The sequence below is a fragment of the Protopterus annectens genome, chromosome 10.part0 (assembly GCF_019279795.1).
Source record: "Protopterus annectens isolate FY-2018-M chromosome 10.part0, PAN1.0, whole genome shotgun sequence".
Lineage (NCBI taxonomy): Eukaryota > Metazoa > Chordata > Ceratodontiformes > Protopteridae > Protopterus > Protopterus annectens.
The window spans coordinates 433,102,566-433,121,513 of NC_056744.1; the positions used below are offsets into that span (position 1 = coordinate 433,102,566).

General features: G+C 36.7%; 1 protein-coding gene across 4 annotated transcripts in view; it reads right to left on the reverse strand.

Annotated features, from left to right (window-relative positions):
* TIE1 (tyrosine kinase with immunoglobulin like and EGF like domains 1) overlaps positions 1 to 18,948 on the reverse strand; it is a 521,980-nt gene that overhangs the window by 324,919 nt on the left and 178,113 nt on the right. For all 4 annotated transcript variants that reach the window (XM_044085330.1, XM_044085328.1, XM_044085331.1 and 1 more), the window contains exons 4-5: positions 10,329 to 10,484; positions 1,917 to 2,048 (exon numbers count right to left, since the gene is read on the reverse strand). In XM_044085330.1, the coding sequence (XP_043941265.1) occupies positions 1,917 to 2,048; positions 10,329 to 10,484 (288 nt within the window). The remainder of the gene's footprint in view (positions 1 to 1,916; positions 2,049 to 10,328; positions 10,485 to 18,948) is intronic.

Here is an 18,948-nt window from a genome sequence, read left to right on the forward strand (position 1 = left end):
TAGAAGTGGCCATGTCAGAGCCGAGATTGGCTCTGAACCCAACCAGAAAGAAGGAAGACGAGATGGACAACATAACATTATACATTATCATGCAAGTCTCTGATGGCTTTGGTTATTTTAACTGTGCAAAGATAACAAAGATACTGTCTTATAAAGTTGTTGTCACCTGTCTTAAAGGCAGAGCAGATTCCATGACTGTATCTTGTTACCAAACAACTACTCAGCCAGTGCTGTTCAACAGAACACTGGAGATCAAAGAAAAAAAAAACATTCCAAAAGAATACTTCAGCAAACAAACCACTAACTCTAAAACTGTTCATTCTCTGAGATCACTGAAACTCCCATGCAAGTACGGACACTTTTTTCCTGACTACAAAAATGTTGCTTTCACATAAATCTTCTTCTTCTGGCTTTTCCCGGTTAGGGGTCGCCACAGCGGATCATCTGTCTGCTCATGATTAGCAGTGGAGTTTTATAGTGTCAAGTTGCCAGCCCGGCACCCAACCTTCCACAGAAGGCACACACATGCATATACTCACACCTAGGGCCAATTTAGAGTGTCCAATCCACCTACTGCATGTCTTTGGGATGTGGGAGGAAATCAGAGCACCCGGAGGAAACCCATGCAAACACAGGGAGGACATGCAAACTATGCACAGAAGGCACCCCAGCCGAGAATCGAACTGGAATACCTCTTGCTGTGAGGCAGCAATGCTAACTGCTGCACCACCGTGTGTGCCTGTTGCTTTCACATAAATAATCATCAGGTATGTTTTCATGTACCAAGATGACATCTACTGACTCTGCTTTACCTGATGAATGCCCATTGACAAATAAATATTGTGGGATGATATACAGCACTGTAACTGTCAACTTTACATATAACTACCACACCTAATATTCCAAGGAATAATATAGTTTTGATAATGTTCTGCAGTAGAATAAGCATACAGAAAAAATATATAGTGTTCACTTTATGTTTAGAGCTATCCATTTCCAAATATGTGTACAGCAAATATAAGCCACATTCATTTATCACACCTATACTAGAAAACTGTTGTGTGTATTGAGACAGTTTATACCATTCTGTTTGTGCCTGTGTTGGTTTACAATTCATCTATTCCTCTTAAAAATATCTTTCTCTTAAGATCAGTGGTGCACAACCTTTTTGTGGAGAGGGCCACTACACGAATTCTTAATGCATCTGTGGGCCACCTCAAAACATAGTACGTTGTTATGAGTTAACAATAGGTACAGGTGACTAGCATTTTTTTTCTTAAGACAGCAGTCATGAAATTGCCTGTTTTCTACATCAAATTTGCATTTAACTTTATTCTGGCTTGCAGCCATGACTTATTACAAACTCTTGCAGAAAGTTACTACAGTTTACAGACTATATGTTACTTCAGTGGCTAAAATTAGAGGTGTGTGCAACTACAGTCAATTAGGTAAGTAAGCATATGCTGGAAAGTTTGCATGACTGCAGTAAGGCATAGCATTTTTTTCACTTTTTTAAAAATTTTTTGGTTACTCTCTAGGAGCCAGATGGAGTTGCGTAGAGGGACGGATTTGGCCCCCAGGCCAGACGTTGCGCACCACTGCTTAATATTATGACTTCTTACGAAAGAACAACTTGACAAAGTATGTTCCACTTAACCTGCTCCTTACGCCAAGTCAGAGTTTTCGAAATAAACACAATTCAGTGAAATTCAGTCGGTGAATTTTTTTTCTTTTGCTGAACTATTCACCCCTTAGTGAACTCTTTTTCACAGAAAATAATGGGTATATCCAGGCTTTTGACAACCCACATTTACATAAAGACTCTAAGTGTGAATCGGGCAAATCAAATTAAAATGATGTACATATGTGTAATTCTTTTATACGTGGTACACATTCACTTGTGCAGAGAGCCTTACCTTTTTCACATCTCATCCCCATGAACCCTGGGGGACAGATGCATTCCCCTGTCCTGTCATGACAGACTCCTCCGTTTACGCAGTTGGGGCAGTCTTTATCACAAGCAACACCCCATTTTTTATCCTTGCATGCTAGAGGAGCGTAAGTACAAGAAACAGACAAAAAAATGATTAATTCAACTATATAATTAAGTATCATTAGTAATTAATTTCCTGTACATCAAAGCATCAGAAATCAGTTATAACAAAATTTAAACAAGACCTTAATGCATCAAAGTTAATTACTTCTCAAAATCTCTTAACTGGCAACTTACAGGTCTAGGGTTAAAATATAAGCACTACATTAAAGCAAGTAAGTAAAATGTTATCTAATGCAACATATTTTGAATTTGACATTGTCTACAGAAAATGACACTGAAGCAATGCTAATATTATAGTCTGCTAACAGTAATATAGTCACTGATTTTAACACAAACTAAAATTCCTTTATTACACTTTAAAAATCTTTCTCTTACTGACGCTGAAAATAACTGTCTGACATGAAATGATGATGCAATTAGAGATGGATATTTAAACCTGATAGCTGTTTATTATGTAAATGGCGAGCCAGTAGGCAAGAATGTTAGGTCCTGAGTCTATGGATATGGATTATATCAGGTAGTGCTGGTTGTACTAACCACCCAGTCTCTAGTTACAAATGTGTGACGATGCAAACTGTCTAAACAGATGATGCTCTTACGTTACTCCTTAAGAATTATGTATGTTAGACTGATTAAAATATATAAACGCAAGTTATTTAAAATGTTATTTATTTATATTTATCATGAAATCATGCTAATACATCAACAACAATTCCAGTGAACCAAAGATACTGAAAATGTTTTGCTGAAATCCTTTTTGGCAAATCTTAAAAATATTTATTTATTTATTTATTTATTTATTTATTTATTTTTGCAGGGGAATAAGCCCTCCTGCATAATTTTTGAACTTAAATATACATACCCCAAGGCTACACAGTAATAGAGAAATGGAGATTGTCCACCATCACTGAAAATACTTTCAGCAAAACATTTTTACCCAAACAACATTCACGAAACTGCCATAAATGAAGGGACAGGCTCCCTTTATCTTCAGAGTAGATACTGAGAGGTTCCCTCAGCTAATTATATAACCCAGATGATATTTTCAACTTAACAACCATCATCCATTGTACTCTGTGACAGCAGTCATGAAATTGCCCCAGGGTTCATAGAGCATGTCTCTTGCAATGAGCTGTCATGTATTTCTTAACAAATGCAGTAGTTCTTCATAGAGTAGCAACGAACCTGCATAAACCTTTCCAGATATCTACATTGTCAATATTAAAGCAAGATTAAGAGTAAGCCCAACTTTCATGCTTTGTCACATAAGTCAAATGTAAAAGTTTTCCAATGCCTTTTTCCCAGGACATTGGCTGAGATGGCTTACTACCATACAGTCTAGCCAATAAAAATGTGTGGTACACAACAAAGCACAACTATAGTACTATCCAGACAGCCAAATTCACTTAGCTGTGTGGATATTGAAATCATTCATGGCATCTCCAAGTGAGCAAGCAAAAAATCAAACTTGTATTCTTGTTAATTTGACCAAAATATTCCTCTTACACTTCCACAGAATTTGAATGACTTACAGTCCCTGGAAATTCCTTCATGTAAGACTAATGTATTTCAGCATCCAGTATATGTTGCAACCTTTGCATCTTGTCAGTTGATGAATGGAAATTTGTGATGTTCTGCAATTCACTTATAAAAACAATTAAAAACTGCAAACTGCAGGGAATGACAAGTTATATTGAGACTTTAACCACTGACATTCCTTAATTGAATGTGTAAATTATACTTCAGCATTAACATTTTTCTGATGTACATGTGCTGGATGCATACTTTTTTCCCCTCGTAGTCAAATTTGCCATAGAACCTGTTTGTTTTCATACTACAAAACAAACTGTACCAAAAATCGCTTAACAACAGATCTGTCTAAAACAGTTAATGGCTGTCTAAAAAGTTTTGTAGCTCCCAAGAAACATCTTGGTAAATGCAGTCCAAAGTGTCATTTTAGTTTTCATAAACTCCAATCACTCTAAGCCATTTTTTTCAGCATGCCACTTAATCACAAATTTCATCTTCATGTTTTATCTCCTGATTAAACTAGTTGCTGTTCAGTACAAACCATCTCATCATATGCCACAGCTGTTTTATTCCGTAGATCATCACAACATTCTTCAATGGTGAAATGGCATCATAATGATCCATTGCAGAAAGTTGTTTCACTTTGTGCATCATCACACCAAATGCAATTCCCACAACGTTTGAAGATAAAGACAACCTTTTTCTTTTCCATCTCATTTTTCACAACAAGGCTACATCTGCATGATCAAGCACTCTATATTTCTTCCTCCAAAACCATGTGATTTTCCACGCTTATAGAATTTTTGACTCAAAACATAACTACAAGACTAAACTTTGAGAGTACTATTAAAGTCAAGTTGTTTGACACTCAACTATAAATATGCACCAAACTGTTGGTATAATACTGTTGGGATGGCAGAAAGAGGTGACCAAACTCTGAAAGCACTATGAGATTTTTGAAGATTTTCCTTTTTAATGTTTAAAAGCCTGCAGGAGGATTACTCGTTGTCATCTTGCAATTGCCTTGTTCAGACTCTCCATCATTTCCCCATTATACTTTTTCCCATAAATCCTGTCAAACTCAGTTTGAATACTGAAGTGACCTCTAGTGATTTCACTCAGCCCCTCCAGTCAGTTCCCACTCTGCAATATAAAAGTCTTAAAACTGGACATTATTTTATACAATATACAACTAATAATAACAATAATAATATTCAGAGGTGGGGAGGTCATCTACTGCTTTGAGTAGTCTTTCATTTTTCTGTACTACCATGATTGCATTATTGCCTGCTTGATTATCACATTCATTTTTATCATTTTCCTTGTTAGATCTTGGTAATTCCTGCTCTTCTGTCAGACTAAGTCCTGTATGCAGAACATCTGGATTCATTAGGCTGATGGTGAAGTCTTCTTCACACAACTGCCTTCATCTCCTTTGGAGCTCTGTTCCTACTAGTATGCCACATCTATTCATGTCCTTAACTTATATAACGTTAGTACAAATTCTGAAACTACCCCTCACAAATCTGTTAAACATTGTGGAACTATTGGCCTTCCATGTTTAAAGAATTTCACAATTTAATTTACTAAATAATTAAGAATATTTTGAGTTGAAATAAGTTAAATACACTATATATAAAGAATTAATACAACTTAATAAAACAAATAAAACAATAACAACAGTAAGCTAAAAGTTTCCTTTATTAGATTAAAAAACACCATGTTGTTCCGGCCTTCAACCAGTGAACTAAAGATATAAGATAGCACTTAAAAATGTATCAGTCAATGAAAGCAGATACATTGTCAAATAATAATCCTATAGCAAATGCTTTCAACAAAATTTCACATTAATTCATAACTCTTTAGAAGTAAATGTGTTTAATTCTGTGAACTGAGACTAGCTTCTTCATATTTTAATAAAGCCTTGTCACCGCTTTCATATCTCTCAGTTGTTGTTGTGTCTTTCGGCTTATTCCAGTTAGGGGTCGCCACAGCGGAACTCCGGTCTGCTAATGTTTGGTAGTGGATTTTTACGTGCCGAGTTACCAGACCTGATGCACAACCTTCAATGAAGGTACGCCCATTCACGCATGCCTCCACACAGAAGATGCTCTAGCTGAGAATCGAACGGGATAACGTCTTGCTGTGAAGCGAAAACGCTACCGCTATTAGTTATAAATCATAAAATGCTAGCTCTTTTAAATGGGAGTGACTAATGTTGATATTTTAACATCTTTAAAAGCAGGAAATGACTGCAAACTGTTATTAAACTTAACATCCTGACTGTAAATAAAACTGAGAAAGATGAAATAATAAATCGGTACACAGAAATTAAAACACGATGCTAATTGAGACATTTAAACATTTTCTAAAAGACTTCTAAAAGAGTTTTAGGACCTCCACTGTGCTGTTCCAGTACCACATAAAGGAAAAAAAAATCTAGATCCAGAATTTATGTGCTACAAGCCAAAAGTCCTTCTTGTGTGACATCTCAAATATGATCTCTGGAGCCTAAAGTCTTTATTGTCTGACATTCTCAGATATGATCCAATAGCACTCCATTTTCAAAAGACAGTAGAAGAGCTCTTTTAAGTATGTTTCCCTAAGACAAATAGACCAGTGCATGTCATAAAACCAGTTTTACAGCTCATGCATGAATGCAGAGATATCCTTTTCTAAATGAATAGAAATTAAGCTCTATGCTTCCTTAATGAACTGCCCATGATGTTTGAGTATCACAGTAGTATATTAATTATAAACACTACAATAAATCTTCATGCAACACAAGCACCGAGTTTTCCAGTACTATAATAAAACAAGAATGAGCGAAGGGTGCAGTACAAGCAGCAAAACACAATAAATTAAAATGAAAATAAAATGCTGTACAAAGAACTTACACAGCAAGACTCTTTATTTAAAAACAATAAAACAAATAAAATGTGAGCGCCTTTGTGACATACCAGTCGCTTCATCAGACAAGTAAAAGATAAGGTAAGAAGCCTTTTTATACCTCTGTTGTTAACAGAAGCAATTAACTAACACATTTAAATCAATTAAACTGACAATAATTATAACAATCAATTTAAAAATGCTGGAATAGAAAGCATAAAGGCAGGCACTAAAAAATGTATAATATGGACTAAAAAATAATGTAAATATATACATATAATTATTTGTGTCTTAATCTGCGTGCCTTCAAAAAAGGTTTACATGAGAAAACCCCATTAAGTCCTGGAGGCTTCTCTGCATTAAGCAAGAAAATCCATTTTTGTTCCACTACCTTAGTATGGTTTTTAAGTCTCCTCCCCGAACATTAATATCTATTACCTGCAATACTAAAAATTTAAAACTATGAGTTTCATCTGTCATCATAATATGAGAAGCTAGGGCATTATTCTCCTTCTTATTGTTAATGTCCCTGGTATGATCAAGTATTCTTTCTTTAAGTAATCTGTTGGTTTTGCCTGCGTAAAATGCATGGCATTTTTGACAAAACAAAAAGTACACTAGATTAGCAGTTCTGCAATCAGCATAATAGTCTATATTGATGGTAAAGTTACATACTGGATGTGTATAGCCTAAGTATAAATGTACTTACATGCTGAACAGCTTCTACATGGAAAAGTACCCTTTCTGACAGATATATAATTCCTGTTGGCATTGGACTGGTTTCTATTACAAAGATGCTGTTTAAGGGACATGTTATTCCTGATCAAAAGGTAGGTGTATGTCCAGTCTTGTTCACCAGCTCTGGAAAAGTGTGTAGAATGTGCCAATTCCTCTTAACAATGCTACAATAATCATTAATGCCACTAGAATATTATAGCATTACCCAAAAGTGTTGGTACAAGACGTTAGCTGACTAGATGGAATGGAGGCTGCTGTGCTATTACTAAAATATGGTTTGCATCTGCTCCTTCTTTCAGCCCATGCTCCATCAATGCCCCTGTTTATGTCTCTGTGCATCTATGTCATTGTTCTGTAGTTGTAACACTCTATAAATCTGTCCTTTCAAAGTGTTGCGAGGAATATGTCTAGGGTGCATCCTGCTATAATGTAGAAGTGCATTCTTCCTAGTCAGTTTCCTGTAGATACTACTGGATCCTTGATTGAGATCAGATTTAGTCAATACCATGTCTAGGAACTCAATCTCACTCAAAGAGGCCTTAAAAGAAAATTTCAAAAAATCAGTAGTGCTATGCATATACTGGACCAAGGCATCTAACTCTTCTGAATTACCTTTCCATAACAAAAAAATGTCATCAACAAAACGGAGGTACCATAAAATCTTGCAATGAAAACTGTTAGTATCTGACAAGATGTGCATAGATTCCCAGTGTGTCAATACTAAGTTGGCGTAGCTATTAGCACATGGAGCCCCCATAGCTACGCCAACTGTCTGGATTTAGAAATCATTCTCAAAATTGCACACATTATTTTCTAGTGCGATCTCAAGAAGCGCACATATTAACTGATCCTTGGTGTTGGAAAAGGATGTATTCCTGGTAAAAAAGCCTCTTATCATATCTATCCCCCATGTATTGGGAATGCTGGTAAAAAAAGATTTTATGTCTAAGGTAACAAACATATAATCATTGCCGATTGTTGGTATAACTGTGTGCAATCTCTCTAGAAAAGAGATTTTATATATATATATATATATATATATATATATATATATATATAAAATGTGTAAAAATACTGAAAACTATTATTATGTCTTGTTTTCTTTTTTGTTACTATACAAGTATCTATGTCATTGTTTAAAATGTAAGAATTTAATAAGGATATTTTGAAAAAGAAAATGCTAAGTAGTGCAAACCAACTGCATGCAGTTTTTAAGCTCTAATGAAGGCATAAATAGCACATAAATTAAAATTATCAAAGAAAAATATAAGCTATATGAATAAAAATACTGCTTTATTCAGCTATAGTTTAGGCAAGTCTTTGTCTAATATAAGCGTAAAGGTATTTTAACTTAGGTTATTTTTGCGTTAGTAAATTGGTGTTTTAAAGAATTGACTTTCCAAGCTACTAAGACAGCATTATGCATTTGTAATATTAACAGAGTAAATTTCAGAATTATAATATGTTTTATGAATTGTACCTCTGTATTACAGTTTAATCTGTTATTGTAATTTTGCTTTCCATCCAGTCATTTAATTATTATTTTAAAGTATTCTTAATAAGAATGAACATAAATGTAAGCATACTTTAACTCAAGAGACCTTTTTCTAAGACATATATAATTAGATAAAGTAAAAATAGATGGCTCCAGAGTACTGCTATAGAAATACTGCAAGAAGCACTAGAAAAAGCGATACCTAGGTAGTTGACCGAGAACAGTTCTTCCTAAGAAAATTTCGCTAAAATGATGTAATCATATGTAGTTTAGCTGATTATCATATGAAGATCACTTTGTCCTTTGCTTCTCTGTAGCATCTGTACAAGCCCCTGACTTTGAAGTTGTGTTCTCTGTTGGGGTTAGGCTTGCACTTGGTTTAGCTACAGGGTTAGATTTAATGTTAGATGTTGAAGGAAATTATGCCCTCTGTAGGGAACGTGAGAGGCTATGCCTGATTACTTTGTCTTCTTTGCTATGTATGCCTGTGTGTTGATTGCTGAGCAGTTTTCAGTTTCTACGTTTCAGCTGTATACTCAGCAGTGTTGTGCTATATGATGTGGTATTTGCTGCCCTAATGCTAATATAATACAAGCCCGTAACATGCACAACTACAAATAGTTCTACTGTTTAAAGGTGAAAATGCAGGAGCAAACAAGGAATAGAGACATTCTGTCTTCACAAGGTTGCTATTATCATTTCTCTCATGATAACAACAAGTATAAAACTATAAATATAAATATAAAGAGATAAAAAAATGGGGCTGGAGAAAGCTCCTAAAACTCATGTGGACAAAAGAAAATATGGAGCCACCACTGCCACAGCAGCCATTTCCTCACGTCCTCCTTATTATTGTTCATATCCATCCAAACCTGGCAGAAAGGTGTAGGAATCCAATACTTCTATAGCAAAATCATTCCTTTGTCGTTATGTTTTAAAGATATATTTTAATGATCCAGTCATAGTTTCTACTATGTCTGTCTCCTTTTTGCCACAAGCATGATACAGCAGAACTTATGCTTTCTGTTCTGAAAATTATATTAATTTGGACAAACATGTCCACATACTGATATATTTCATTGTCCACAAACTTCTTGGCTCTATTTTTTTTGCATTCATTCCATTAACATCACATGACTTTTCATATCAACTTTGTAAAACTCTATGAAATACTCCATGGAAAGCTTCATCAGTTCTCTAGAAATGGAGTTATAATGTCTGCATCCATCAAGTTAACATTTCTGATATTGCCCCTAAGTGTGCTGTAACTCTTGACTATTGCTCTCTCTCTCTCTCTCTCTCAAATACTGCTCTGAATGACTGGTGTTATAATAATTCCTGATAGCCTTCTTTTCCATTGTTTCATGTAACGATATCCTGTTTTCTCTGAAACCATTTGAACCATTCCGTATTTTCCAGCATTATTTGCCAGGGTGTAGCACTTTGCAATACAATGCTAGTTACTATTATTTGCTCAAGCCAATATCTTGTCAAAATCATCTTGTAAGCTTTTATATCAATCTAGAAAGATCATTTTTGTTACTAATATAAACCACAGTAACTGTGACAAACATAAAATTTATACCTTAATTTATTTTTATTTTGTGAATGAAGCCTTACCTCTTACAATGAGACGGAAAAAGGCACTTTCTATGGGACTGCCATCAATGAATGTTGCACTGTAGACTCCAGTCTGAGTAACATCTGCTTTTGATATTGTCAAGTTGGCAAATCCATTCATTATATCTAATTTGTGTGTTGTATAAGTGTAGGTACCTTTAACAGAAATACACATATTATTATAAAGAGAAATGACTAAGGCAAGTGATACTTTTTTGTATTGAACTATACACTGCTGCAAATGAAATGTCCCTAAACAAATCTTATATTTAATAATCACACTATATAAGGGATTGGGTCACCAATCATTACCTATTTATTATGTGTTTGAGACATGGATGCCAGGAAATTCACCTTGAAAGCAAACCTGTGTTGGAGACTCGATGACTAGCTTAACTGGCTGATTCTGAGATGTCATTTGAAATCATATGTTTCATTCATTCAATATATATCCGAAAAAAGCCATACATTCTAATCTTCTTATAATCAAACAGAAACAAATGGCATGTCAGTGATACTGCTGGGCTCCTTTCAAGCATTAATCAAGACTTGTCATTACTACATTCCTGCTGCTAGCAAAGGTTATCATTACTACTTCAGAGGTAGAAATGGCTTCATATCAGGGGAACAGACACCCACTATTTAATCCTTTTTAACATTTAAGGTGATTAATATGAAATATTGCCTCCAGTCAATAAAACAGAAGTAAAAAAATTACAGTTACTGCCTGACTTCTCAGGAACAAAGGATGGTCACTCTCCTTACACCATTCTTTCACATTACTGTTGGGGGAAAACATCCTCTAATTTCCCTAGCTGTTGGAATCTTACAACAGAAAACAGTAATGATTAAACCTTTTCCAGCTTTCACAGTAAACTCAATGAATATTAAAGTATGCTGTATGAATGTAAATATTTCACAGATATGAGTTAAACCCTCAGAGCCTGTGTAGCCCATTGTACATTACAATGTTATTATCTCTCCACTGCATAAATTGTATGCTGTTAGCTCTGTTTGCTGATGTTATCAAATGCATGCCCTCTGTTATTAATGTTACTGTAGAGTGTGCTGGTTTTATTGAAGTTTCACTACTATCCTTTCTTTATTACTTTATTTTACCACAATGAAGAAGAGCTGTACTAACGCTTACTCATTTATTTGTACTCTTTTTATTGTTTAGATCATTTAGATTTCTAATCACCTGCACTGCTTATTTAAAATTCATGTCAAGCCCATACAATACTATGTCATAAATCAATATCTGTTTAGCCTTAACAGTGTTAATATGTTGCAAAATTCCAGATCAGAGCAACTTTTTGTCACACAGTTAGAATGTTTTAAACAGAATCTCTTGTACTTATTGATACTATGACTGTAATTTATACACTGTGTGCACAACTTGTAGTGACAAATAAAGCTGGGAGTGGGTAATGCAATGCTTGAAACTGAATGGTGTACAGTGAATGCAAATAAGGGTATAATTATATGTCAATGAGAAGTCCCATGTGAATGATTAACTTGGGACATACAAATGCAGGAGGCAAACATGGAGGACCATTTCATGGATATATAAAATGGTCATACTGCTCACTCATGCTCATTTAGTTTGGACACTGTGACTTACAGAGAACAGGACAGGAGCCATGTTAGTCATAGCAGATGCAGCAGTTCAATGCATGAATTTGTCGTCACATTATGAGCCATTACAGGCAGTGATGCATGTCATACCCAGTGATGCAAGCAGAGACAGTCGAGGCAGTGACTTACATGTCATTGTATGAGCAGAAGACAATTGATTAGTTCATAGCTGACAGGCATATACTACAAGACCTAGCTAAAATGTGTTGTCCATGAATTGAACTGAGAGAGATATGCATGATATGCCCTTCCTTAGAGCACAAAGGTATGTGTAGCATTGATTCTCTTAGTTGCAGGGCCACTCTAGTGACCTAAGGGTTGAATGTTAGGTATATCACAGGCCCGTAATTCAACATTATGTTATAAAATGTGGGAGAAAATATCTGACTGCTAAGGACACCACAGGAGACAACCAGCATCATGTTAGCTTTCGATGAGTCTTTCTGCTCTGATGTCCTATGCACCACAGAGTGTATTCATGTTGTTATCAAGACTCCACCTGATCCAGAGAGGCAGAAATATATAAATGGAAAGGGCTATCACACCCTGAACTGTCAGGTGGTCTATAATGCCCATGGCACCATCTACAGTGTGTCCATGCACCCTTATATAGTTCACGTGACTCACATATATGGCATGCACCTGACCTATACACATAATTTCTGTAACAGTGATGTCTCACAAGATCACCTGGTTGGAAGGTGGATACACGGGTCCCCTTCAGAGTATCAAAATTGCAGAACATTGAATCTTTGATCATTGAGGACCAGAGGATCAAAGTTCTGCACTATTGAACTCACAAAAAAAAAAAAAAACTAAAATGTGAAAACTTCTTAGTTCATGTTTTTGCAGAGGGGCAAGCCCCCCTGCACCCTCACACCCCTGCTACAAAATTATACCAACTCCAAGATCATACTACAGTGAAGAGAATGGCACAGAATGGGAAATTTACTGTTCTCTTCACTGTAGTGTGATCTTGGAGTTGGTATATTTAAGTAGCAGGGTGTGTGGGGGGGTGGGGTTTGCAAAAACTTACAAGCAGAGTTTTATCTTTTTTAATTTAGTCTACTTTCATGTTCGATGTTGTAGAACATAGATCATCTTGTCCTTGATGATGTGCGGTTCGATGTTCTGCAACTTCGAGCATTTGAAGTAGACCCGGACACACACATATAGTAGACAGAATGACTTACATCTACAGGTAGCATTCATGTTGATAGCCATAAAGTTGTGTCTTGTGTTTTGTAGAAGATGACAGATTTGCCCTTGAGTCAAGGATGATAATCCCCTTTCACAAGCCACAGACAGTGGCAGAACTTTCATACAACACAGTTCATGCTAAAGTAAGGAATATTATGGAAAGAGTGCTTGGACTAATGAAGGGTAGATTCCACTTTGTATAGGTCTCTGATGGGGACCTACAGTGTAACCTGGAGACATGCAGCAAAATATTTGTAGTTTCTGCTGTGCTACACAACATGTTTCTGTATAAATAGTAAGCAAAGGTTAAAAACACCATGGCAGGAGAAACCTTAACTGGTGCTGCTACATCAGTAATAGTGAGAAAGGAGATATGAAGAGAGAATGGAAGAGGAAGAGGCATCTGGTCCACAACTATGGGCTATGACAATGGTAACACAGAATAAAACTCAAACCATGCAAGAGGGTGGAAGGTCTGCCCACACTGTGCATCACACATCAATAAACTCCTACAGGAAATAAACCAGGCAAAGCACAATCATCATCACTGGCATAGAAGGGGTTGTGACTGAGTCATGGTTGAGAGCAGTCCTGGAGTAGATCACAGGATGTTAATGCAGTAGCCAAATACTACAGAAGATTGTTGGGCACTAGATGATCACTTTCACCAGTGATGAGATTGGGGTGCAACTATGGGACTCTTGGTGGCATGTACAGTGCTGTTTAGCCATGTCAATGCTGGATGTGTTCTGTGGCAAGGATGAGGGCAAAGATGAACTACAGGACCTTGTTCTTCCAAAGACGAATAATCCTTATATTATTAAAGCAAAAGCCACAGTTCAGCACTAGACTGGTGGCTGTTTTGTTAAAATTGTTAATCACCTCTGTTAGTCTGATTATGGATTACAGTTCTTTTTGCTCTTCTTCGAAAAGTGATCTGTCATTGTCAGAAATTGTCCAGAGGAAGTTTATGAAAAGAATAATTGATTACATCTTGTAAACTCACTTTATATTAAATAATGTATCATGGCCTGCAATGTATTTCCCTGGATCCATAATTGAGACAACAAATCAGGTCATCATATTTTCCCCAAGATCCTATCCCAAGATTCCATCCAACTCTACAATATTCGGGGATTTCTCTAAAGCCAACCTCTTAACAGTCTCAAGACAACCAAGAAAATTTAAATGCTCTTTCCCCCCTGTTTGAGCCTCTAACAAAAGCAACAGTTTATACCACTGTGTTTTGCACTTGACTAAGTTTCTGGAATAAAGCATCAGCCCCTATCTATCACACGTAGGATGGTTAATTTAAGAATAAGCCACTGTGGTGGAATCTCAGCACCAACAAACTCAACAATAAAATGAAGAAACGTCTAGCACTAAGGAATAAAATCAAATCCACCATTGTAGTACCGATCAACAAAAGATCTGCAAAGTGATAAGGTGTAAGAACAAAATTTGCAAAGCCAAATATGAATTGAATGTCATCACCTTTTCCAAAGATAACAAGACATTCTTTAATCACATCTTGAAGCTCAGAAGTAATACTGTTTTACACAGAACTAATCCTAGAACAGCATCACATTCTCCAATCCAGAGTACACTGCAAATACTCTTGTAGATAAACTTACTGTCCTCTTTCTTCTCTTCGATTTCCACCTTCAATCTACAACCTTGACTGTGGACAGGCTATTTTCAGGACCTATCTGTAGGCTTTGATGCTTGCTCACCCTCTGATGTAATTGACACACCCACCTGCAAATAACTATTAACTTACTGGATAGTTAACTGGTTTACAGACAGAACCACTACAGTGAAGACTGGTAGCAAACTCTCTTCAAAAAGACTTGTTGCTGTCTCACAGGGTTCTGTACTGAATCCTCTCCTTTTTGGTGTATTTACTTCTCTGATGTTCAGTCTGATATCAGAGGTCTATGACTGGCAATATTTCATGATGAATGCAAACTATGTGCTGTCATTAACTCCACAAATACTACCCATATACTACAAGAAGCCTAGACCATACTAATAATGGGAGTCAAGACCATGGAGTCAAAATCAAAGCAAAACAATGCAGTACGGTGCTCTTTAGGAAAGAACACCTCCTGCATGTACCACATAAGTGACACCCCTTTCAAAGTCTTAAACTGGCAAAGCAAGGAAAAAAAAAAACATTTGCTTTTTTGAACATTTAGTATTAGGAATTGCAACTGTTGTATGACATCTAAAGTTTAACTGCATAGTGCAATATTCCTTTACTTCACACATGAATAATTTGTTGCCAGGTGAGTTTAGGAGGAAGTTTATTTCAAAGCCTTGCCTTAGGATAGTTGTTTAGTGATTTAAATATGTAGATTAACTAGCCTGTAAAGACATGGGGATCATGATGAGGAGTGTATCATGTTTGAATAATGAGTAGGTATGGACATTTTGAAAGTGTAGTAATTCAATTGCAAACTTAAGTTGTATTAGGCTGGTTAAATCCTAACCATTTTATGCAAGGAGAGAAATGCAAAAATATCTTTAAAATTTTGAATGAGGTCTTTAACATCTTGGCATGCTTCTGTCATGGCTGCTCTTGCATGGTAGCAGTAAGCCTGCTACAGCTTTGAAAGCTGTAACGCACTTATCGCTACCATTATTTTTCTCTAACTATAGTAGTACATAGCAGCAGCTGAAGCGTCGCGCACCACAAAGAATTTTGTTCAGGTCTTTCTTAAAAAAACCCAGCTTGTTAAATGTTCTCACCACGGATGCCAAAATTTACCTCTCAAGATTTGCTCTTTAGGTGAATTTATTGGCATCCGTGTCTTGAGTACATAGGTTCATAGGTTCATAGGTTCATAGGTTCATAGGTTTATAGGTTCATAGGTTCATAGGTTCATAGGTTCATAGGTTTATAGGTTCATAGGTTTATAGGTTCATAGGTATATACTAGGCTAATGACCACCAGGTCCTTTATCAGCCTAGCCTAGTTATGAGGTTGCTAAAAAGTTATGTGGGGGGGTATGCTGGTTAAGAAATATCTACAACTGGTCTCTCATTATAGGAGACATGTGGGACAGCCCAGGGGTGAATTTATGATTTCTCATTAAATGTAAGTTAGGGAATGTTTACTGTTGGCCTTGGACTGTAAGATACATGACAGCCAGCCGAGGGATGAATTTACGACTTCCCTTCCAGTGATGAAGGTAATGCTTGAATATGGTTAGGGATGAGGTACCTGTTTCAGAAAATGGGGATCCTTTGGCACACACATATTTGTCTTATCAGAATGTTCTGTTTATGTCTCAAGCAAAGTTTAAATCCCTGGATCTAGTATTTTTGGTGCTGTTCATTTTGTGGATCAAGGTTGGATCTAAGGATGCCTTATATGCTAAGCACAGATCATCTCTCAGCAGCCTATAGGAGACTGAATATGGAGATCAGGATATAAGGTAATTTGTATAAAACAATGCATTAATACCCTCTTTACTCTTGGTGAGGAGCCTCTGTGGGTATTCCAAGTGTTGCATATATCTAGACATGTACGTGCCAAAAGAGGCATTGTACTCAATTATGGGTCTGATCACTATAACTTCTTTGGACCTGGACGCCATATCCTCACTTATAAGCTGGGTGACATAGAATGATTTTCTTACTACCGTAGCTATGTGTTAGTCAAAGGCCAGATTACTGTCTACATAAGTTCCCAGATCTCTACCTACTGGGTCAGCTCTTTGGGTTGTCTTATCAATGGAGTAATTTGCCTGGCTGGACATTTTCTCAAAAAGTACTATAATGCACTTGTTGGCACTGAGTTTTAATCTGTAGCTTTGGCATCAGTCATCTGTCTGTGTTAGACCCCCTTGCAGGATGTTGGTGTCACGGGGAGAATTTATGATAGCTCCTAATTTGCAGTCATCTGTGAAATTGGTTAGCCAGAGGTACTTGACATTAGCCTTGGCCTCTGAGAAGTATATACCAAACAGGAATGGGCCCAGCACAGAGCCTTGTGATACTCCACTGGTGACCTGCATTTTGAAGAAGGTGATCTCACCAATCCTGTCTCCTTGCATCCTATCTGTCAGCCAGCTGGCAGTCCATTGAGTTATGTATGGATTTATGCCTTGTTCAGTGAGTTTGTCCACAAAACCTGACTAAGGTATTGTATCAAATGCTGTCACCAGATATAGTAGGTGATCTGCACAATTTTCCCTTCATCCATTGCCTTGATTATCTTCTGAAAGAAGTTTACCATGTTAAATAGACACGACCTTCCCTTGACACAGCCAAAGTGGGATAGTTCTAGTGTCTGTAGGTCACCAGTGTCTTCAATGATCTTTTCTATGCTAATTCAGACCAAGGATTTGCATATTAGACTAGTCAGACTTAATGGGTTTGTAATTTCAGTGTCAGTTGATGGTCCACCCTTGTGAAGCAGGATAACCATTGTCATCCTCCATTCACTTGGTATGTAGCCTGTTTTGTTGAAAAGAAACTCAAGTGGTCATGATAGGTCATGTTTTATGGTATTTAGGAGGCAACCTATGATATTGTTGGCCCCATTAAAGCTGTTTTTTTTACCTTAGTGAGTGCTGGTATCTCCTACTCCCTGCTGACAGCTGAAGGGGTTATGCTGGTAGGATTTCATGGGGGGGGGGGGAGTGAGGGATGATGTTTGAACTGAATTTGTCAGCAGGAAGATTTGCTATGTCACTTTGCTTGGTGAAGTTGATAGCATTTTCCACCAGTTCTGAATACTGTGCATGTTACCTTTGAGGTTTTAGGCATAACTGTAGAAGGCCTTATTGTTCTTTTTAGCCTGAAAGGCTATCTTGACCTCATAATTGGCCTTGTTTGGATTTAATTTGCCCTTTTACTGTCCTGTTTAGTTTAATTATGTCCTGTCATGATGAGAGTTTTTGATTTTGGCCATGACTTTTTCATTTTGTTTTATTTCCTGTTATTAGAAGTACACCAGTGTGGTTTGTTTTTGGGGTTTGTTTTGGGCTTACTTCTGGTAGGTACAGTACTTTTTCCATGTTTTAGTTGTTACAGGAACAGAAGTATTTATGCAGCCATTTACATGTTTGTATAGTGTTTCTGTGAACAATTCTATATAGGCTGTTGTGAACCCGGGGTTAGATGGGGCATTGAATTTTGAGAAACTGTCGCTTAATAGGATGTAGTTTGCTTTAAAACAGTTCCTAACTGTAACAGATTTTGTCAAGTTTTCCAATTTAATTTGTTTTCAGAGAAGACAGTTTTGTGATCTGACCTCATCAGTAAAGACGTAACACAGGGGGGATGCAGCGCACTCCCATACTGGTGAGGACTGGGTCATTATGTTTGAATCTCTGGTTGGAATGTGCACTAACTGATTAAAAGCACCTGTGTTACAAAAAGTCCAGGAAGCAAGCCTGCAAGTTAGAGGCAGTGTATGTTTCCCAGTCTATATAGGGGTAATTAAAGTTTCCCATGAATAGAGTGCTTAGTTGGCTGGAGAGTGCCTCCAGGAGGTCTAGATAAGAGCTGTGGGATTCTTGTAACACAAATGGTGACCTATAACTTGTTAAGATATATTAAAGAACTCTAGCTAGGATGATTTGCACATAGATAACTCCAGGGTATCATCCTGTTTAACCAACCTTTAGGTGTACCTGTTGTTAATGTAGATTGAGATGTGCAGCTGATGGTCTAAGTGTGTGTAAGACACTGTAGCCTTGCACTGTCAGAGTACTTTCTGTGGCTTTAAACCATGTCTCATTAATAGCACAGATGTCTAAATTCCCCAAAG